The sequence below is a fragment of the Didymella exigua genome (genome assembly GCF_010094145.1).
Source record: "Didymella exigua CBS 183.55 unplaced genomic scaffold M421scaffold_54, whole genome shotgun sequence".
Taxonomy (NCBI): domain Eukaryota; kingdom Fungi; phylum Ascomycota; class Dothideomycetes; order Pleosporales; family Didymellaceae; genus Didymella; species Didymella exigua.
The window spans coordinates 7,497-29,341 of record NW_022984828.1 but is presented as its reverse complement, the minus strand read 5'-3'; the positions used below and the strand labels follow the sequence as shown (position 1 = coordinate 29,341).

Here is a 21,845-nt window from a genome sequence, read left to right as displayed (position 1 = left end):
TAAGTCTTCTCGAAGCTGGTAGGGCACGTGAGATCAGCCGGCTAGTGTTGGTTGTCGATGCGAATTATGAGTGTTGGCTTCGTTCTTAGTATTGTTGCAGTTTCTGCAAGGGGCTCTATCGTATCATATTCCAGGATGGTAGCGCACATTCAAAGCTCGAGAGAATAACGTTTGCGACTACCCCGCGCGTTTGCGCAAAACAAGAGTGAATATGTGAAGTAAATATGTGAGGTGGAGTGGAGCATGTGCTTGCAGCTGGATCGGGCGGTAGCGCCGCGGCGGGGTCAGGATTAGAATTGTGGAAGATCGCAGGCTACGTGCACTCCACAAATCAACCACACAGTATCGACTGCAGCTACTCTAGTCCGACGACCGCACGCCAGCCATGCCATCGAGATGCTCACCGAACCTCTCGCCCGCGATCTCCAACGGCTTGCTCTCCTGCAATACGAACAGCATCCTCGTCCACTCCGTTTTGCTCTGGTTGATCCACTGATGCATCGTCCCACGCTGAATCGCAACGTCGCCTCGCTTCATGATACGCTCCTCGCCGCTGTCGAGCAAGAGCTGTACCTCGCCCTCGAGCACACATCCGTAATCCAGACTCACAGTCCGGTGCATCGTGCACTCAGTATTGGGAGGGATATCGACGTGTCGGAGTACGGTGCCGCCTGATACAACAAGGCCCGGGGGGCTCTTGAGATACTTCTCGTATACTTCGAGATCCTGGTCATCTGTCATGTCGACTGGGAAGCCTTTCGTGGCGTAGCTGAGGGCGAACGCGATGCCGTCATCGTTGGCTTTCATCTTGCTTTCCTCATCGAAAGCATTGCTGAAGATGGCATGGCCTTTGCCGTTGTGGCCTGTGACATGTCTCTTGACTTTAGGAAGAGCTCCGGTATTTGCCATGTTGAGCGGTTAGTCGTGGACGAGAATAAAGGCGGACAAAAGCGTGGAAGTGCTGGACTATGTTGAAGTGTGCTGCAGACGACAGTGAGAGGTCTCAATTGGGCTTCTCTTTGAGGCTGCATCTATCCCCTAGCACCCTGCCTTCTTATAAACTGCGTTGTAGAATCCATCCTCTTCGTTCGGGGAGCCGAAGCCCGGAATCCGGTGCACGGCTATAACCGCGCATTCCGAGATCGACCACGAACGTCATGCGGGTACCTGCAGCTTGAGACCTCCTGTTATGCCCCTCAAAGTTGAATCTGAGTGCTCGGCCATGCAGCATCACAATCCGTGTTTGTGGAGTTAGTATTTCAGTGCCGGGGACGCTCCCGCAACGTGTGGCCCCCCACACATGTCAACCTTTAGATCGGAAAGAAGTGACAGAACACAAGAACCTCATCATATATTCGATCAATGGCATACATGCTCTTCAAAGATGATCACAACATCCACGGCCGTGGAGCACGCACCTACTCCGCAGCCATGGTTTCAGCTGTAGCCACAACGCTTACCTCGAGCCAATCAGCCTCAACGTTTTGGCGACCATGCCTTTGCCCTGCAACATCTCCTCATTGCGACGGCATTCTGCTTGATGGATACATATCTGGGTGATATATAACCTTGATGGCAGCGAACGCAATTGCACAGCGGCAGCGTGTCGATATGGCACATGTACAACAAGAGGTCGAGTTCGACAGGGACCACCAATCAAACGGCACAGACTCGGAGCGTCACGCGATACAAGAGCAGGACATAGTTGAAGAGATCGAACAGGTTTCACTGCCACCCACGGGCAGAGGCAAAGAATCATTGCTGGTATTATCTGGCTGCTCGTTGATCCAGATTCCTGTCCCAGTCTGGGGTACGAAGGTACGACGCCCAGCTCTGAGTCCATCTGAAACTATCCTCACGTATCTTCAGGCTATCATATTGCATTTGTTGTTTGTCAAAAGTACTATGGAAGTCACTTGGTGAAACTGAAAGGCGACTCGAGCAACGTCGTTGTGACTGACTGATACAGGGCATCGTGCACCTGATCTTACCATTCGCTTTCACGATTTTGACTCGATGGCCTCATCTGCGCCGCTGGTTTGGACCACTTGGTCTGGTCCCGACTGCAGTTGGCTTTTCGATGACCCCCTTTGCAACATCTGTGTGGCAATTGATCGCAGCTCAAGACGTCATGTGCGCCCTGGGCTGTATACTATTGTTTACTCCTACTACTCTATATCTTGATGATTGGTTCGTCAAAAGGAAAGGGCTGGCCTGCAGTGTGATGTGGGGTAGATAAATCTGCTGCCGGCGTAGCGGTGCCTTTCGCCATGGAAACGTCTCTTCAGAAGTTCGGACTTGCAGTAACTCTCCAAGCGTGGACAGTGTTGGCGGTAAGAAGTCCGTTGAAGGTGCCTACAATCAACCGCTGATCTGACTAGGTCCTCCTCTTCGCACCACTTCCCGACTTCCTCAAGCCGCGCATCCCACTTTAACAGTCAGCCACGGTCCGCCGCATCAGTCTCAACTTCATCCACCTCCCTGCGTTCTGGATGCAGCAGATCGGCAATACCATCCGGTCACTTGGATACTTCCTCTCTCATACCTACCTGTCTACCTCCGATGTCCAGCAGTTTCATGTCTCCACAATGATGGCCATCACCTTACTTGTACTGATTGACTTAACTTCGATGCCGGGCGGCACATTTATAGGCGAACTCGGCGATTGCTTGTACCTCACCTTTACGGTCTTAGTTTCGCCGCTGGGTTCTGCGCTAGCTGTGTTCTTGTTCTAGAGCTTCTCCAGCCAGACATCACTGTTAGCTATCCTCAGTATCACGTATGGCTTCTTTACAGGAGGCTTTAGTTCGACATGGGCTGGTGTCTTGCAGGAGCTCAGGGCGCAGAGCCTTGCACTAGACATGGGGTTCATATTTGACCTTTTAGTTGGAGGGAGAGCTATTGGAAACGTCATCAGTGGACCGTTGAGTGTTGTGCTGGTGACTAACAATGGATGGGCGAAGAACTCAAAGGCATGGGAATACTGTGGTCAGTTTGGGGGCGTCGTCTTGTTTACGGGCGTCACGGCGTTGCTTGGTTGTTGGAGTGCGCTGGAAAGCGTACAATGGGCCTGCAGCAATTGATTGCTCATTGCAGTCTTGCATTCTACATACGTCACGGTTTTGTTCGAGGAAACCTCTCCTGCCCTGCAAAGTGAAGTGCGCGCGACCCAGACCCTGAGACCCGCAACGCGCCGAGAGCGTCCCTTTCCTTCTTTCCGCACAAAGAGATCGATAATCTCCTGCAGTCATCACTTGGCTTCATGTGCTCACTTCTGCACGTCGTCAGCACCTGCAACAACACCGCAGGCGAGGTGGCCCATAAGGACAGCCAGCTCGGCCTCAAACGCAGCTATTCAGCAAGCCTTTCGCTCAAAGCTGCATCGCCGTACACCTACCTCCGACAACGCGGCTCCGACAATCTCACTTGCTCACTTCCAGCCCGTTCTGACCCCGACATCCTCTCTTTGTTCCACAGATGGTCTGGTGAGTCGCTGACCCCCTGTTAAAGACTGAAGCCATGCTGACCGCCTCGGCAGCATTCCAGCTCTTGAGACGAAACGGACGACTGTTTCTCGCTAACTTCCGAACGCCGTTCAGGTACGACGGTGAGGTACATCGGCAAGCTCAGTGCGACCATAATAGTGGCATAGTTCGTATCGCCCTCCACAATAATTGGATCACGCCGTAGTGAGAGCGGTTTCGGGCTCAGCTCGTCCGTAAATACCAATGATTCGGGACGGGATGCAAGACATTACCGAGCTGACCAAGGCAAGGGAAGAGGAGGTCCAATGTTGCCCAACGAAGGAAATGACAGATATGGCCACGAGGGAACTTGAAATGGTGCACCTCTCAACTTGTCACCCCGTGTGTAGCACCACAGCCACACGCTCGTCAGAGCGGTTCAGGTCTCCACTTTCTGTCATAGTCGGCCTCAGGTCACGGAAAAGCAATCTCTCCATGACAGGCTGGACTCCCCCGGGTTTGCGAGCCTCTAACCTGAGTCTGCACGCAAGACGCTCGTCCCGGTAGCACGATGCGGGAGCAGTGTTACGCAGAACGCGCTGATGACATGCACACGGACCCGAAGCAACCGTTGAGAATGCGATTGGCGAATCGATTCTGGCAGACGCTGCGTCGAGCACGAGGAAGCGCCGAGCATAAGGCGGAGGGCGCTTTACGTGGAGACAAGGCGCTCATGCTCTCGAGTCTCGACACCTTCAGAATGTACGATGACGACGAATGGTTCTTCTAGGCATTCTTGCAGGTGTCGGTGAGTTTGGCACTTCGACAGCAAAGTGCCGTTAAGGCATGATCGTATTGCCGGGACATGCCAGTGAGGCGAAGACCGCGGGGCTGCCCCTGGTCCGTCAAGCTTCGAGGCTTGAACTGTTGTATCGGTTGATTGCGGCGGCGACCACCAGCAGCGATTCATGCTAGGCTTCATGCTGAGGCACTGCGACCGCTGCGGCTCTTAGGATGTCCGACACATTCGGACACAAGCACAACAAGATGCACCGTTTGGGGCTCGACATCTGGATGTTTGCTTGTTGCGGCAGCATCCTTCGCGGTCCCTCCACACGCCGATCCTACGTACTGGGTCCCGAGTCTAACTGATAGCGGGTGCTTATCGAGGAGGGGTCGCCTCGACGCTCACTAGCTGCGGCAGGTGAGGCGTCAGCAGGCGTGCAGGTGCGCGCTGAGCAGGCTGGACGACAGGCGAGAGGCTGCCCGCCCTGGTCGAAGGCGACGCCCATGGTGACCATCACGGTGTTAAAGCGGGCGAACCCAGCCCCGTCTCTTACTGAGTACGAATCTACCATGTCCATCGTGGGTAGTGAATGATTTTCCTCGCTAGCAGAGGATCCCCACCCGAAGGCTGCCTCTCACCTGGATCACCTCACCTCGAGCACAGCATCCGACATCTGCAGGGCCAGGCACCCACGTCGGGGACACCCATCAGCATCAGGGTTTTCCGCAGTGGTGAGATGCGAATTGCGCGGGCGGACTACTGCAGCGCCAGCAGCGCTACCGTCGACCAAAGGCAGATCGAGACGCTTATTGGCGTGTGGGGCACTCACTCACCGACTTTTGGCTGGTGGAGGTCCGTGCAACTCGACTGTTACCCTCTGGTCCCCTCCAGGCCTGCTTACGTTCTGCGCTTACACCGCTCACCATCAGCTCAGAGCGGCTGAGCACTCGAACACTCGATTACCAAACCCATTCCGTGGCCATCATGGAGAATCACCAGCACATAGACTTTGACGGCACCCTCTACGGCGTGGACGGCAGCTTCGACGCAACCTTCGACCCCAACCGCCAGCAGTATACCTCGTACCAGACCTGGCCGCTGCCCGCCTCGTCGCCCGGCGCAATGCCGCAACAACACCCACACCAGCAGCATAACCAGAACCAGCAACACCAGCACCGCCGCGTGCAGTCCGTGGCCGCGACATCTGCCCAGTACAATCCCATGCCAGCCTCGACCACCGCCATCGCGCCGCTCCAGGCTGCCGGCCTCGGCTTCCCGGCCGCCATGCAGCCCATGAACCCTATGCTGGCGACCTGGATGAACATCAACACCGATGGCTTTGTCCAGGACCCCTACATGACCCCAGGCGCCATGGCCATGGCCAACAGCTTCGACTCGACCTTCGGCGCGCAGCTCCAGACCTCGCCGGTTGACTTCGCTCTCAACCCTGCCCATATGATGTCCACAATGTCGATGCCCTTTGACATGATGACGACGACGACCATGGACATGCCGCCTATGAATGCGCACTTCAGCATGGGTGACTTCACACAAGAGTTCAACAATATCAATCCGCAAGAATTCACCCACTCCAACGTCAGCATTGGCAGCGGGTCGCCAGGCGAGCAATGGATGGAGGTGCGCTCACTGTCCAGCAGTGACGCCGGCTGGGTCGACGTTGGTGCACACAACCACCGCCATTCGTACGACTTCTCCGACTCCTCTGCCATCGTCTTCAACCCCGCGCAGTCGCTTCATATCCGCACTTCCTCGGACTCGACGAACTCCAACCAAAGCGACGTGCCCCGCTCTGCCGGCTCTCTTGGTAGCTTTGAGGAGATTAACTTCCCCATGCACTCGCCCGGATCCGAGAATAACCTGTCACTGGTTCACTCGCATACGCACTCTGATGACTGCAATCACGGCCATGGACTGCCCCTGGACCACGGCTACGAAAACTACATCTCGCCTAATCAGTCCGTCAGCCCGCCCATGACACGTATCGAGCCTGTCGTCATCAAGCAGTCGGCGAGCAGTTCGGCCTCACCAACCTCCTCCGCCGTCAGCTCACCACCTCAAGCTGTCCGCCGGAGAAAGTCGCCCGCTGGCCCCATCAACGCTGGCGCAAAGCCCACGAAAACCATTGTCAAGAAGACCCCAGCACACACAACGAAGAAGGACACGACCGGCGAGAAGCGCGTCGGCCGAAGACGCGGTCCCTTGAGGCCAGATCAGCGCCAACAAGCGCACGAGATCCGCAAGCTCCGCGCTTGCTTGAGATGCAAGTTCTTGAAGAAGACCTGTGACAAGGGCGATCCGTGCGCAGGCTGCCAGCCATCCCACGCGCGTCTTTGGCAGGTACCGTGCACGCGCATTGACATCAAGGACATTGCGTTCTTCATGAAGGACTGGAAGGCTGACTACGAACGTCACGTCAGTCTTGGCTTCTCTATTGGCAACATCAAGGGCTTCTCGCCCCACGAACGTCCTATCTATGTCACCCACGGCTATGGTCACTATCTGCCCATTATGGCCCGTGAGGTTTACGTTCGTGATGAGAAGTGCTTCGGCGTTGACTGGCACGAAACCCTTAGCGGCTCGCACTTCGAAATCAACACTGCCAAGCTCTCCGCCGGTATGGAAGGTGTCTCGCGGGCCATGCTTAGCGATTACCTCGACCGTCACATCGATGGTGGTTTCGAGAACTTTGTTGATGAGTACTTCGAGGGCACGTACTTTGTCACCGAGCTGTTGAAGACGGCCTACCGCTACTACACTCGCGAGAAGCTGCCCGTCATCCGTAAGGCTCTCAAGCTTGTCATCGCCTACAACCTGACTCTTCACGTCACTATGGTCGAGGGCCTTGGTGACGAGGAGACTCCTGGTAAGGTTGAGGACACATCATCAAAATTCTGCGGCACCACCATCGCACCTGTTATGATCAACTTCCAGGTCAAGTGTGCGCTCGCTGATATGTGGCGTGAGCTGCAGAAGGATGTTCTTGAGGAGCTTTCTTCGCTCTACCAGTCTGTCTACTCCGGAGACAAGCTCAAGAACTGGCCTACCATCTTTATGTTGGCGGCTATTCTTCTTGCTGTCTGGGAGCTGATCCAGTTCGACTGCAGCTACCGGGTTCCTGATCAGGCTGCCGTCAACAAGTTCTGCGGCGACATGGAAGGCACACCAGTTGGTGTCATCGTCGGTCTCTTCTCCGCCATCTCACAGAAGCTCCCCTCCTTCCAGGAATGGGACACCAGGAAGCACCACCACCTGTTGGCCAGCAATCCAGCGGTGTGCGATGCCATGACTGATGTGCGCGCTCACGTCACCAAATACGGTAAGTTCGGTACGCTACTCAGATGGTCTAGCATCATACTAATGTGACATGCAGATTCGTACCTGCGCTCGAGGTCAGATTGCAAGTTCGATCGCGAGGACTTCGACTCCCTCTCGAACAAGTTCTTGTCCAAGCTTGTCATTCGTGCCAACTAAGGTCTTCGTTCATCTCGAAAGATCACCTCTGACCTTCACACCGCCTACCCACAAGACCTCGTCTTCGAGACTCCGCAGCTTACCCCGACGACATTCCTACTACCAACGACTTATGTCTGATGTTTGCAATGCACGGTTGACGACCACTTCAAAACGATGAACGGCCTGTTTGCATTTTGCGATTCCCCGGCGCTACGGACGCCATGTTATCGACCAACTGATTACCACTCCCTCGAGCAACAAACATTATTTCTCACGATGCCATGTTTACGGCTGAAACGATGGACCACGATCTTGATGGCCACCAAACTTTGATTTTCTTACAGGTCGGGACGACGCCCGTACACCTGAGTATCTTATTACGATACTGGAGGACGTCGATTGTTGCACATCCAACTTTGTTGGTTGTTTGATTCGTCGTCCTCTTCTTTCCTTGTCTTTTTCATGATTGTTTTATCTATGGCATAGCGAGCGGGTCGGCTTTCATTACAATTACGACCAATCTCATTGGTCTGATATTGTCGCAAAAGACAATATCGAGTCCTCAGTTCTTCATTACTTATATGTATCTATCAACAAATGCTCCAGCATTGGGAGCGAGCAATACGACTTACATCGACCTGCGGCTACGATCCCCACCACAACTTCGCTGGCTTTGGCTAGCATGGCACTTCAAGCGCCTGGCAAACGAGCCACACTGGGCACCGAGGCTACATTTGCACGCGGCATTCCATGCGGAGGTGTTGCGGCTTGTAGATGGCCTTACTTAGTCTAGTCAAGATATATGGCAGGACTTGGTCCACATTCACAGTTTAACCATCAGTTCGCAATCTCACGGCGCACCTCATGATTCACTGCCTGCAGGTGCCCCTCAAATTATCAGTGACAAACAAACCGCATTTTTTTAAAATAACCTGCTGCCCCACGCAACCGTCACCCATGGCATGAAATGGGCGAAGAGCAGCCGGGAAGATGTAGCCGCGCTTCACCGCTCTTCTCGCCCGAGTCAACCCTTTCCGCTTCGAAACATCAACGCAGCACGATTCCCCACACACGACGCGAGTCGATGCGAGTACGCGCGAGCACACAGCCGACCCGAGTCTGCCCGTCGTAAAGCTCAGGGTTTTCCGGTGACTTTGCGCACCGCGTCGAGGCTGGCCGTGCTCGAGAACCCTGGATTGTCGGCCGTGCAGAGGCCGTGCATGAGGGAAGGGCCGCGATCTACACCCGGTCCCACATTGGAGGGCTTTGAGTTTGAGACCAAGGACGTGCTGGCGCACGATACTGTGGTTGTCGGGGGAGCTCGCAAAGACGCCTGACAGGACGGCGTTGCGTTGACACACAGCGGCCCTTGTTATGATCGAAGGCTTGCAGATGTCAGGCTATGACGACGGGGCGTTGGGCGGTCTGCCACACAGAGTCGTTCCTGACTGCCCTGACCTCGAGGCTTGAGCTATATTCAATCCTCGAGACCCAAGACCCAGCTTGGTGCTGCCAAATCTAGAAGAGCCATGACTCCAACTCAGGACTTGCCGACATGGAGCAGAGGGCAACGTAAAATCTCAGGGTTTCGACGCTGTACAACACACCCCGCAGCCAGGGTGGCCGTTATTGCGCCACGCTTGCATGCTCCTAACGGCTCCAGTGGCAAGAGGCCCTGTGCGACGTGTTGAGGCTTGGCTAGCTTGATAGAGCTCCATACGCGTCTCGATGGGGAAGGTTGGAGGGTGGATGCATGAGCGGAGATGAGTGTGCGGTCTGAACATAGAACTGACGCGCATGCGGGACAGTGCGGATGTAGGCGCATTATTGCGTGTAGGGTCTACAGCGGTGAACGGATGGGGGATCTGATGCGTGCATCGATGGGGGCCACGGCTCCTTCGAGGATACGTGCATGTTCGACGACGGCAGCGTTCAGAAGAGCGGGAGTGTAGCTGTGCATAGGCGGTGAACAGTTGGAGCAGGTACTCACGGTCATGGTAAAAGTATGGTGTGGACACAAACTTGGCAATACCTCCATAGTGATAGGCTAAATGTCGGGAGTTAATCCCTCTGATTCTCCTACTCTGTCATAAGGAAAGGCCACTATTATATGCTGATGAAAAATGTGCGACTGCCGCTTGGTCACGGAGGAGTGAATTCATTCATATCCCGTCTAATGAGGCATGCTCCTTCATACCTTCAACAAGACCGAGTGCATACTAATGGCGTGGAACTGTAACATCTTTGCTGCTAATCTGCGTCTGATTTGTAAGTCATCAGCATATCTAGCGACTGCCGTTGATAATAATATGGCCTGATTCCGACGTCAATGATGTTTGCTTTGATAATGCTCCGTCGAATAGGTGAAATGATCCCCTAACATGGTTGCCCAAGGTCAGATGACTGCTGCTATCGTGTGCTGTGGGCAACGGAGTTGTCAATATGCCCGTAAGTATGATTTTGAATCATCTCATCTTCCACAAAGAAAATGTCTCGACAGGGTCTAAATTCGACGTTCTGTACGCTATATTCAAAGCGAACCTGCTCGTAAGGCTGGCATCATGGAGATGACTGCTGCTGCCGTGTGACGCAAAGAATGAGGAAGTCACGCGCTTGTGTTTCACTGGACTTGTGGAGAAGACAGGCGACTTTCGTAAACCAAGAAACAGGGCAGTGATCTGGTGCGTCCGATTCACTCTCCTACTCGAAGCGGCAGAGCTGATTGTAAGTAGACTTGGGTGACTGCAGTTGCTAATCGAGTCTGACGAATGTACTGCTCATGGTCAGTCTGCAGCATTGATCCAATCAAATGTCCATCCAAGATAGCGAACAATGCATGCTTTCAGGAAGGAATGATCATCCCTAACTTTGGACTGCGAGGCAAGTGTCCGCAATCTATTGTCCACAAACGCCTTCACATTCACATTCACAGTCGTACCAGATCTAGAACCCCTGCCTCTCCTTCGGCGCATACATTTCCTCAAGATACTTCGCATCCTCATCGCTCAGCTTGTAGTTCGAGTTCTTGACCGTCTCCTCAACTCTCCCCTTGCTGCTCAGACCAATGATAGGGCAAACACCCTTCTTAATCGCCCACGCTGTCGCGATGCACGCCATGCTGACATTGTTCCTCTTCGCGACTTCCTCAACGCGGCTGATGATCTCCTGATCGATCTTGTCTTCGCGTGCGTGGACGAGGTTCTCGAGGAACTTATCGGTTTGTGCGCGGCTGGAGGAGCGGTCAGACCAAGGACGGGTGAGGGCGCCGCGGGCGATGGGGGACCAGGGGATGAGGCCTACGCCGGTGTCTTGACAATAGGGAATCTAGACGTCGTATTAGTAGGGCTGATTTGAAGGCTAGTCCCTGGAGGCCTCACCATCTCCCTCTCCTCCTCACGATAAATAAGGTTGTAGTAGTTCTGCATGCTGGTACAAGGTTAGCAAATTTCAAAGGTAGCTCAGAGTGGCTAAAAGCCATACCTGATGAATTTATGCCACCCGTTTCTTTCAGCAATGTTCTGCAGCGTCTGGAACTCCCACGCCGCCATGGAGCTTGCGCCGATGTACCTGACCCAGCCCTTCTCAACGACATCGTTCAGCGCCTTCATAATCTCCTCCCTTGGTGTGCCACGGTCGAGACGATGGATTTGCAGGACATCGATGTATGTGCCGAGGCGCTCGACGCTCTTCTCGACCGCATCGAAGATGTGCTTCCGGCTGAGGCCGACCTGGTTGACCATCTTGCTGTCGTTGGTGGAGACGGCAACGATGCCGAGCGATGGGTCCTCTTCGTTGACGCCGAAGTAGCATTTCGAGAGGAGAACGAGCTTGTTGCGGGGGATGTTGTATTGCTTGATGGCTTTGGCGATGATCCTCTCAGAGATGCCGTGGGAGTAGATGTCGGCCTATAGGCAATTGTTAGTCCTACCAATCACACAAGCTACCCTTTGAGGGCAGGCCGTGTCACAGAGTTCGTCCACGTACTGTGTCCCATGTGTTGATGCCGTTCTTGTAGGCGTGCTCGAGGATGGGCAGTGCAGCGTCCTCGTTCAGGATCCAAGGTTGCCATTTGTCGCTGCCAAAGCTCATGGCACCCAAGATGACCTTGGAGACCTTCAGGCCGGACTTACCCAGGCTATACAGACGTCAGTGAGCTTGTTGCTGTAGCTGCTTTGTCGGAGACGACCCACTTTACATATTGCATCTTCTGATCAGCCATTGTAGTCGCTGTGCGCTTTCTTCGTTGCTGAAACTCGATGAAGAGGACTGTCGTAGCAAGAGCGATCAAGAGAAGCTTCAGCAGCTTTATGGGAGCGGGACAGGAGAGTTTACTCAGCTTTCGAAGCGTGTTGTGGTTAAAGCCGAGCTGTAGTGGAGATGCATTTTAAGTCCGCGGTCTTGCGTCATGTGGGGTACCGAGGTTGCCGCCATGGCTGCTCGAGTACCTGCGCAAGGCACCATGATGGCGTCTCTGTGGTGTTGTGAGGTTTTGGGAATTCGGGAGGAGCACGGGTTGAGCCAAGATTCGAAGTGCGCGAACAAACCTGATTAGATGTTTGCTGAGGGCGCATGAATCCGTACCATTACCAGATACACCACGATTGTGAAACGTAACGTCCGTCACTGCTTGCCGAAAAACCCTATGTGCCGAAAATAACCAATCGGATTCCAAGGATCATGGACTTCTATCTAGTCGTTGTGATCCGATTGGTCATTTTCGGCACACAGGGTTTTTCGGCATGCAGTGACAGACGTTAGGGAGTATGTGTTTGAGTGTGAACTCTTGCCCGTAGGCATTCTTCTTGCATTGATGATATGGCCATTGCACGTGATGTACGACCATGTAAACTATGAATGAACCGAGGCCCCAGCTCGTAAGCCGGAATCATTTCCTGTGAACGCCTTGCCAGAAACCAGCATCAAATCGTGATACCCTACTGTCCACCGCGGAGACGAAGCACCAAGTGCAGCGTCGACTCCTTCTGAATGTTGTAGTCGGAAAGTGTGCGACCATCTTCCAACTGCTTACCCGCGAAGATGAGACGCTGCTGGTCAGGAGGAATGCCCTCCTTGTCCTGGATCTTGGACTTCACGTTATCGATCGTGTCGCTGGACTCAACCTCCAACGTGATGGTCTTGCCAGTGAGCGTCTTGACGAAGATCTGCATACCACCGCGAAGACGGAGCACCAAGTGGAGAGTAGACTCCTTCTGGATGTTGTAGTCCGAGAGTGTGCGGCCGTCCTCCAACTGCTTACCAGCAAAGATGAGACGTTGCTGGTCAGGAGGAATACCCTCCTTATCCTGAATCTTGGACTTGACGTTGTCAATAGTATCCGACGACTCAACCTCAAGCGTGATGGTCTTGCCAGTCAGGGTCTTGACAAAGATCTGCATACCACCGCGCAGGCGCAGGACGAGATGCAGTGTGGACTCCTTCTGAATGTTGTAGTCGGACAAGGTGCGGCCATCCTCGAGCTGCTTGCCAGCAAAAATCAAGCGCTGCTGGTCCGGGGGAATACCTTCCTTATCTTGAATCTTCGACTTGACGTTGTCAATAGTATCGGAGGACTCGACTTCGAGAGTGATGGTCTTGCCGGTCACTGGTGGCGATGTTAGTGTGAACTCATGGCACGCCATGCGTGCTGTGGCAACTTACGAGTCTTGACGAAGATCTGCATACCACCACGAAGGCGGAGGACAAGGTGGAGTGTAGACTCCTTTTGGATGTTGTAATCCGACAGGGTACGACCATCCTCAAGCTGCTTGCCGGCAAAGATCAAGCGCTGCTGGTCTGGGGGGATGCCTTCCTTGTCCTGGATCTTGCTCTTGACATTGTCAATAGTGTCAGAAGACTCCACCTCAAGAGTGATCGTCTTGCCGGTGACTGCGAGGTTGTTAGTGACTGAGGGCGCAGCTGACGGTGGCGATGCGCTACTTACGGGTCTTGACGAAGATCTGCATGTTTGTGGTTGTATTTGGTGTGCTGTTGTGATATGTGTCTGGTCTGCAGTGTGTGCGTAGATGTAGGTGAGTGGTGGAGTGCGATGCAAAAGTATGTGCCACGGAGGGGCGGGCTGGGTCTTATATGGGAGGCAGGAGTAGGCGGCAAGCTGAGGCTGTGACAGTGATGGCAGTGACGCTAACCAAAGGTGGCCCCTGCACCAGTGAGATCAGGGATACGGAACGTTCGGGCAGGTTCGACCGAAAGCGTGCGCCTCGTTCACTCACTTTGCTGTCTGCTCTTTGTCAGCTGCGGAATTCACAACGAGTTGGAATGCCCTCTCACTGCTGTCTTTTGCAGTGAAACAGCTCGCTGCTGTTGTGCCACCTGGTGCTCGGTGGCCTGTTCGCAGCCCTTCTTCCCCGCTTCCGTTATCGCGCCCCGTAATCGCGCGTCTGGACCCATGTGACGCTTCTTTATCGATCAAACAAGGCAACATTGCCTCCAATGCGGTACTCATGTACCGAGAGGTTCAGGTTCTCAGTCCACATACGACCCGTCAGTTTGAGCTCATCGCACTTTTACGACACAATGCTGGTTGCACTGTATGCGCGTAACAGATAGCGCGAGGCCTGTGTGTTGAGCATTGTGCGATAAGATTGCGCCGCTCCGCTGACGTAGTGGATGATTGCACGGTCCGAGACACTCCCAGTCGGGCGTTGCCGACTTGCAAACAGGCATGCTTCGTGGTGAGAATCACCCAATCCCAGGATGTTGGGCGAAGATTTTGCTGCAATTTTTACAACAGCAACGAATCGTGGCGCACCCGTAAGCCAGATGTGCCTCAGGCTCGTGCGAGCTGCGGAATTGTGTGCCACAACGGCGACCCCGCGTGGCTGCAGCTGGACCCTAGAGGTATACAAGATCTTGGATGACAGAAGATCACCTGAACATGGTACACATGGTTGTTGCAGATCTTTCCAACAAAGGGAGACGGTTTGGTTTGCAGTGAGACCTGGTGTGAAGTCACAACGGCGTCACCCCGCGCGTGGTTTGTACTGCCTTGTAATCAAATATCACCTCTGCTTTGTAACTAATTACGCCGGATACCTCTTCACAGATTCCAAATCCATACAAACCCACTTGAAACGCGGATCTCCATCGGCATCAAGATGGTAGCGCCAACACTCACCAACCCCTCACTCACCGCAGCCGTCTGCAGCCTCGAACACAAGGCCTGGGCAGCCCTTTGCAGCTCCGGCCACAAGCTACTACCCATCTTGTCCAGCAATCCTGTCATGATCTTCCCTGGCGACCTCATTCTCACAGCCGTCTCTTCGCCAACTGTCCACGAAATGCTGCAGAGCCCCGAGTTCCAGCCGTGGTACAACTATAAGCTGAGCCACGACGAGGTTATCCCGCTTGGTATAGATAGCGCCATGATATACTACCGTGTCGAGGCACAACGTGCAGATCAATCTTTCAAGGCGATTTGCTCAAGCGCGTGGGTGCTGGAGGGCCAAGAGTGGAAGATGGCGAGCCACCAGCAGACCTTGATCTGAAAGGAAGCAAAGAGAGGCACGGTTTAAGACAGAGATTTGGATGCTAGATTCAATGATTGGAGGTTTGGAGGTTTGGAGATGATACCCAAGATGATCTGATGATCGCAGGAGCGCAGGGCTAAGATAGACGAAGGGCACGCCGGCTTGACCCCTCGTAGTACTGCAGTCTGCCATGAACACCACAATAATGCGATTTCAGACAAATCGATGTTCCGCATGCATCGAGCATGGTGATGCTTTGATCCCCACATATTGCGGCTTGCGTTAGTGCCCGCTACATGGGTTAATGACGTATCGATCTGTGACTCTTGTAAAATAATGAAGAACGTACCGAAAACAGCTGGAAGACTAGCAAAACCAATGACCCTCCGTGTATACGCACACAGTTCGCGACTCCTGCTGACCACGGTCAGCAAATCAACAGGCATAATGAACTACGTAGCAGCAGCAGGGGTTTCAAAATGGCCTCCACGACAGCCCCCACAACAGCGCCATGACGCACCTCAAGCAAAGCCTACTTCTAACGGCCAGCCTCAGCGACCAAGAAGTCCACACAGACCAAGCTCGCAAAGCCATGGCCAGGGGTATCAGAAGACAGAGCATGTCACCCGCGAAGAACACAAACCCAATACTGGAGCAGAAGAGGAGCTTGTGTATGTCCTTACCCTCAAGCTGACGGACTCGTTGGCGAAGCCAATGAACTCAATGCGCGAGCAATACTTCCCGAAGAGGCTCAACAGGACCCCTGCACACTTGACTTTGTTCCATGCTCTTCCCGACTCTCGAGTCACCATAATAGACAGTAGCTTGTCGCAGCTTTCTGCCAATACAAAGCCATTCTTCGTCTCGACTGGAAAGCCATTCCGTATGCGCCTTGGAGTCGGTATCAATGTCGGCAAAGGGTACAACAGAATGAAGCAAGTCCATGAAGACCTGAGATCGCAGTGGATGCCTCATCTCAGTGAGCAGGATCAGGGAGGGTGGAGGCCGCATTGGACGGTTATGAACAAAGTCAATGAGGAGAAGAAGGTCGACGATGCGTTCCAGGCGGTCGAAAAGGAAATGCTCCAGGATGTCCGGGGAGGGCAAGCAATTGGTCTCGACCTGTGGCGCTACGACAAGGGTAACTGGATATTCGCCAATGAGTACAAATTCAAGGGGCCTTGAAGGATCTGCCGAGGAACGGCCTTGGAAGTTTCGTGTAACCATAGAAGTATTGAACAGTTGACAGTAGAGACAAAGTGAGGGAGAGTTGGGGTTTCGGTTGTGCTCATGCACCGTTGACGGTGTCTGGGATAGTGATGCAGCGCTTCACGCATCGAACAACAGTTGTAGAACCTCGACTCATGGTGTCAACAGTGATGACGATATCGAGCGGCGATTGGTTACAAGTTGGAGTAACTGCGGTCAGTCTTCCATGCCTTTGGCCATACTTACCGTGAAGGGAAGGATAACATTCACGCTCCGGGTCGCCCTAAATCTACGCGGAACTTGAGCGGTTCCTCCTCCGGCGAAGACGTTGGTGTTTTCGTACATAAGCAGCACAGCAGATACACTTCCCATCTTTGTGTGGCGCGTGCTGGAACGACTGCGCAAAGTTGCAGAATCGTGAATTATTCGTCTGGACGATCGTTCGGGAATAAGCACGACACATGCTATTCACAACGCGTTAGCGTTCAGTGTCCCACAGTTCGATGAGGTTGCCGGTATAGGCAGTGCGGCTCCACCGAGCAGCTGTAGCGTGTCTTGAGTCTTAGGTCCTTCAACCGTTGAACTGAAACGAGGGATAGGGGGACTGGGAAAGATGAAAGCTTTCATGACGTGTTAAGTATGCGACTAGTCAAACCGATGCAGGACGGTGTCGAGCAAGGGCTCGGTGAGCGTATTGGAACAAAGCCGGTGCTGGAAAGTCGAAGTTCATATCGAGTGTCGAGGCAAAATCATTGCAGGTTATAAGAATGTTAGTAGTCGCAGCGACACGAGCTGTCGTCGCCCAAAATACATCGCCTAGCACTCATAAGGCTGTGTAGGCGCATCATGAGCAGTGATGAAGTTGGCCGGTAGTCGCGCAAACACGACGCGCGTCGTAATCAAGATCATGCATTCCTTCAAACATCGTGAGGAGCTCGTGAGGGCCAGGCTGGGAGAACCGTGGTAGGATCGCGTTCTGAGACGTCGCAAAATTTCTATTCGCTCTTCAAGACCGATCATGCGTGCTCTGATAGCGGCTGTGGAGAGCAAATCGCATGGCTTTCTGGAGGTGTGCATTACACTTTCGACGGAAGAGGAAGGCACAGCCACATGGCGCTGGGTAAGGGCAAGCCTCAACGGCGGGTCTCGGGTGGCAGGTGCCCTCCGCTTCGTGACACAGCCAAGTTGACCTTCAACGCCTCTAATTTCGGCACGACGATGCACGTGGTTGTCATCTCAGGGGATCTTGCGCAAAGCGGTGTGGCGAGACGCAGAGGGAGTGATCACAAGCGTCACTTGTACCTGCGAGATTCTGGGGCGCGCTGGTGTGATGCATTTCCAGGGCTGCAGCCCATGGTCGAGTCTTGCTGGCATTGCTCCGATGTCGCCCGAGCTATCGAAGTTAATATGGTCAATGTGAAGGAAGAAGTGGGCGGAAGGACAGCTACAAGGGGACCGGAGAAGTCAGCATGAAGACACGAGGGTAACGAGGGCAGCGGCCAAGGGAGAGGCGTTGGTTGGTAGGGAAAGGGGAATTAATGGACCCCTTCTGGTCTGGGCATGGACCCGCGAACGCGAAGCTAGGGGTGCTTCCTGACCAGATTCATAAGGTCCAGCTGTCCTCAGCACTGCGCTCCTTGACCCAGTCTGCATATCTACTGTCACTCATATCCAGTGCGCTCGTTGCAGTTCGCTCGATTGTCCTTCGCTCGATTGCCCTTCGCTTCCACACTGTCTCTGTTGTTGAGGATCCAATTGCACTCTTCAACCCCTCCACACATACCTGCTAAACCAGCTCCTCATACACCACCGCCGCCAACATGAAGGGTTAGTGCAGCCTCGATGGTGTACTCGTTTGCAGCTTCTAACAGCCAATGCAGCCATCATTCTCGTCGGAGGGTTTGGTACCCGTCTGAGGCCTCTTGTATGTCTTCCAGACTGCGCAATGCGATCTCCCACAGGAGAGCCCCGCGATGCTCGCCATGGCAGTACTGACCCCACTCACAGACCCTCACATACCCCAAGCCGCTCGTTGAGTTCGCCAACAAGCCCATGATCCAGCACCAGATCGAGGCTCTCGCCGCTGCTGGTGTCACCGATGTTGTCCTCGCCGTCAACTACCGCCCAGAGATCATGGCGGAGGCCCTGAAGGAGGTCAGTACCCCGAAACCATGCCGTTCGACGAGGACGCGCCATTGACGCGCAGTCGCAGTACGAGAAGCAGTACAACATAAAGATCACATTCTCGGTCGAGACGGAGCCTCTCGGCACCGCCGGTCCCCTCAAGCTCGCTGAGGCCATCCTCGGTAAGGACGACTCGCCGTTCTTCGTCCTAAATGCCGACGTTACCTGCGAATACCCCTTCGCCCAGCTCGCCCAGTTCCACAAGCAGCACGGCGACGAGGGCACAATAGTTGTCACAAAGGTCGAGGAGCCATCCAAGTACGGTGTCGTTGTCCACAAGCCCAGCCACCCCTCGAGAATCGACCGTTTCGTCGAGAAGCCTGTTGAATTCGTTGGCAACCGCATCAACGCCGGTATCTATATTCTCAACCCCAGCGTCCTTCAGCGCATCGAGCTCCGCCCCACCTCCATTGAGCAGGAGACCTTCCCCGCCATCTGTAAGGACGGCGGTCTGCACTCGTTCGACCTCGAGGGCTTCTGGATGGATGTTGGACAGCCCAAGGACTTTCTCTCTGGAACATGTCTGTACCTGTCTTCGCTGCAGCGCAAGAACCCCAAGCTCCTTGTCTCGCTCAACGAGCCTTACGTGTACGGCGGTAACGTCATGATCGACGAGACCGCAAAGATTGGCAAGAACTGCCGCATTGGTCCCAACGTCACAATTGGCCCCAATGTTGTCATTGGCGATGGTGTCCGTCTCCAGCGCTGTGTGCTGCTGAAGAACAGTCGCGTCAAGGACCACGCTTGGGTCAAGTCGACCATCGTTGGCTGGAACAGCACCGTCGGCAAATGGGCCCGTCTTGAGAACGTCACTGTTCTTGGTGACGATGTCTCCATTGGCGATGAGGTCTACGTCAACGGCGGATCCGTCCTACCTCACAAGTCCATCAAGCAGAACGTCGACAGTAAGTTTTTCTGCCCGCACGTCTGCGATTGCGCCGCTAACATTGCTCAGCTCCTTCGATCATCATGTAAACCGACCCTCATCGATTACAAGAACCTTCCATCGACCGGGTGCGACCGACGTACGGCTTTTAATAACCTTCTATCTTCTTGTATATTCTGCGATACCAATCTTCTACATTTTCCGGACAGCTGCATATAGACCGCAGATGTTGTGGGTCTTTTTGTCTTGACTCTCGGCATCGATCATCAAAAGCGCATGGGGCTGGGCTGGGGTTATGGACCATGGGTCGGAAAGTACGTATCTACGGATCGTGCAGGGTGCTACATTGGGAATTGCAGCGTTTACATTTCTTGGGCAGCAATCGCGAAAGTTTGCTGCGACCATCACACGAACGATTCACACGTCGTACATAGCGAGATATATCCCACCCAATAAGACGAGATACCCTGAGACGCGCACCAGACACCAATCCTCTTCGCCAGTCCTTTGACCGTCATCGATGCCGTGTCCACATCGTCCTATCGAAGCGCTACTGGAACGTCCGCTTGGCTACTCGGGGTTCCTCCACACCGGTATACCCGGATCATAGGTTCCTTGATGTCGGTACACCCTTGGCTAGTGGTATGTCTTTATTCGGCAAGACAAGGAATTCAACGTGACATGCTGCCAAACACTGTGCACCCTGCATCGGCAATACTTACAAGGATTACCTGTGGAGGCACGCCTCATCATGTTGGGCAAAGCTATTCCTGAGCAGATGGACCTGCTATCAGGTCTGAATAGTACTCGATGCTGATCTGCAGGGCATCTCCAGGCTGGTACCATCTCGTTACCACGTCATCTTTGCGAAGGAGTCAATGGAACGGAAGTGCCCTCCGACATTGTGCTGCTCGGGGCAGTCATCACAGTGTCGGCTTTCGTCGACGCAACGTCCTCGATGATTGGCACACCAACCACGGTGAACATGTCTCCTCAAATTTTGCGCCGAAAATCCTTCTCCAGGCTAGAATAATATCAGGAACGGTCATGACGGCTATTTTGGCACTGGACTGGATCAAGAAGATGTACAGCTCACTGGGTGCACGTTGGTGAATCGATAAAGACGAACACTTATTTGCTCAGACACTCACATATTGAAACGTCCAGCTTCAGCATCGCTCTTCTTGGCGTTGGAGCTAAGACCAAAAAACAGGTAATGGAAAGGAACAATGGAACAAAAGAATACCCTGGACTTGTTCGCCGAGGCCTTTGTCCGGCGAGCGACATTGTGAGGCCCGAAGTCACATTACCAACCACACTTTCACTCAATACACCTTGCCAAGGCCGCGACGGGTGGACCCAGTTCCTCGAATAGCGGGTCATGTTCGAGATCATGCTCGACCTCCTCTCCTACTGCCCACTATAGATGGCCTTACACTGCCCAGCTTGCTTGCCAGTCCGACATTGCATCGCGATCAGACATCTCATCCTTGAAGATCATTCGGACGCTGCCCGTGTTACCGAGTAATTCCTGCGCAGCAAATGTTTGCATACGGCACAACAACAGTCAGCAGTTACGTCAATCGGAGGGTGCGACTGCTAACGTCCATCCCTGCGTAACGGGACACCCTGCGTGGCGGGACGCCGCGGACACCCCCCAACACAACAAACGCAACAACAGGCCAGAGGTAACGTACTCCACAAGCGAGCCGGTCACCCAAGCGAGCCAGTCACTTTTGCCAAGACCACACCAACACTGTAACTACTTTGCAACATTACAGCACACAACAACTATATATCACACTGCGTAACGTACCTCACGGGCGAGTGGCCGGCCCGGGCGAGTGCCCGGATTTTGCCAAGACCACACCAAACTTCAACTTTTCTTGCATATTACAGCAAGTTACTGCAAGTTACTGTAACTTACAGTAACGTACCCCACGGGCGAGCTGATCAACGGGCGAGCTGATCACTTTTGCCAAGCCCCCACCAAAGTAACCTCTACATACCAATGCCTCAACAACAACCTAATATTAACGCGTTAACGTACTCTATCACCGAGCCGGTCATATCACCGAACCAGTCACTTAAAATCCCACCAAAAAACACAGAAACCATACCCCTGCATCTTAATAACTACTTAATGGAATCTTCTAAAAACTTCAGAATAGAGCTGCATCTATACTAATAAGACTGTTTAAAAGTCTTAGAGTGCTTAGCCCTATATTGCAGATGTTGTTTAGAAGATACTGAAATACAGGGGTAGCTGCAGGTAGGCTGGCGGAATGGGTATACTCCAACGTCCTTCGTGGGTACCCCCCAAAACTTTGTCAATAATACATGGATTCTAGCGA

At 53.6% G+C, this 21,845-nt stretch overlaps 9 protein-coding genes across 9 annotated transcripts; 6 read left to right on the top strand and 3 right to left on the bottom strand.

Annotated features, from left to right (window-relative positions):
• Positions 1-236: 236 nt before the first annotated feature.
• On the bottom strand, positions 237-1,346 carry M421DRAFT_426088 (uncharacterized protein). The gene has a single exon (XM_033594285.1). The coding sequence runs from the start codon at positions 907-909 to the stop codon at positions 361-363; it is 549 nt and encodes a 182-aa protein (XP_033443371.1). The 5' UTR covers positions 910-1,346; the 3' UTR covers positions 237-360.
• A 265-nt stretch (positions 1,347-1,611) lies between these two features.
• M421DRAFT_104602 (uncharacterized protein) lies at positions 1,612-3,083 on the top strand (the record flags this gene model as incomplete). Its single annotated transcript, XM_033587046.1, has 5 exons — positions 1,612-1,810; positions 1,870-1,919; positions 1,970-2,221; positions 2,439-2,687; positions 2,736-3,083. The coding sequence occupies 5 exons, from the start codon at positions 1,612-1,614 to the stop codon at positions 3,081-3,083; spliced, it is 1,098 nt and encodes a 365-aa protein (XP_033443370.1).
• Positions 3,084-5,235: 2,152 nt separating this feature from the next.
• Positions 5,236-7,743, top strand: M421DRAFT_96294 (uncharacterized protein; the record flags this gene model as incomplete). Its single annotated transcript, XM_033598382.1, has 2 exons — positions 5,236-7,588; positions 7,643-7,743. The coding sequence occupies 2 exons, from the start codon at positions 5,236-5,238 to the stop codon at positions 7,741-7,743; spliced, it is 2,454 nt and encodes an 817-aa protein (XP_033443369.1).
• Positions 7,744-10,668: 2,925 nt separating this feature from the next.
• Positions 10,669-11,944, bottom strand: M421DRAFT_104600 (Aldo/keto reductase; the record flags this gene model as incomplete). Its single annotated transcript, XM_033587045.1, has 5 exons — positions 10,669-11,049; positions 11,103-11,151; positions 11,206-11,630; positions 11,710-11,860; positions 11,916-11,944. 5 exons carry the CDS (start codon positions 11,942-11,944, stop codon positions 10,669-10,671), a joined length of 1,035 nt encoding a protein of 344 aa, XP_033443368.1.
• A 715-nt stretch (positions 11,945-12,659) lies between these two features.
• Positions 12,660-13,688, bottom strand: M421DRAFT_104598 (ubiquitin; the record flags this gene model as incomplete). Its single annotated transcript, XM_033587044.1, has 3 exons — positions 12,660-13,327; positions 13,384-13,611; positions 13,667-13,688. The coding sequence occupies 3 exons, from the start codon at positions 13,686-13,688 to the stop codon at positions 12,660-12,662; spliced, it is 918 nt and encodes a 305-aa protein (XP_033443367.1).
• Positions 13,667-14,031, top strand: M421DRAFT_426082 (uncharacterized protein; the record flags this gene model as incomplete). Its single annotated transcript, XM_033594284.1, has 1 exon — positions 13,667-14,031. The coding sequence occupies exon 1, from the start codon at positions 13,813-13,815 to the stop codon at positions 14,029-14,031; it is 219 nt and encodes a 72-aa protein (XP_033443366.1). The 5' UTR covers positions 13,667-13,812.
• Positions 14,032-14,840: 809 nt separating this feature from the next.
• On the top strand, positions 14,841-15,230 carry M421DRAFT_9898 (uncharacterized protein; the record flags this gene model as incomplete). Its single annotated transcript, XM_033598689.1, has 1 exon — positions 14,841-15,230. The coding sequence occupies one exon, from the start codon at positions 14,841-14,843 to the stop codon at positions 15,228-15,230; it is 390 nt and encodes a 129-aa protein (XP_033443365.1).
• A 600-nt stretch (positions 15,231-15,830) lies between these two features.
• Positions 15,831-16,385, top strand: M421DRAFT_35342 (uncharacterized protein; the record flags this gene model as incomplete). The annotated part of the gene is made up of 1 exon (XM_033589591.1): positions 15,831-16,385. A coding segment is annotated over one exon (555 nt), but the record flags the coding sequence as incomplete, so codon positions are not given.
• A 1,856-nt stretch (positions 16,386-18,241) lies between these two features.
• On the top strand, positions 18,242-19,580 carry M421DRAFT_9896 (mannose-1-phosphate guanylyltransferase; the record flags this gene model as incomplete). The annotated part of the gene is made up of 5 exons (XM_033598685.1): positions 18,242-18,248; positions 18,302-18,345; positions 18,429-18,575; positions 18,634-19,510; positions 19,561-19,580. The coding sequence occupies 5 exons, from the start codon at positions 18,242-18,244 to the stop codon at positions 19,578-19,580; spliced, it is 1,095 nt and encodes a 364-aa protein (XP_033443363.1).
• Between the last annotated feature and the right edge of the window lie 2,265 nt (positions 19,581-21,845).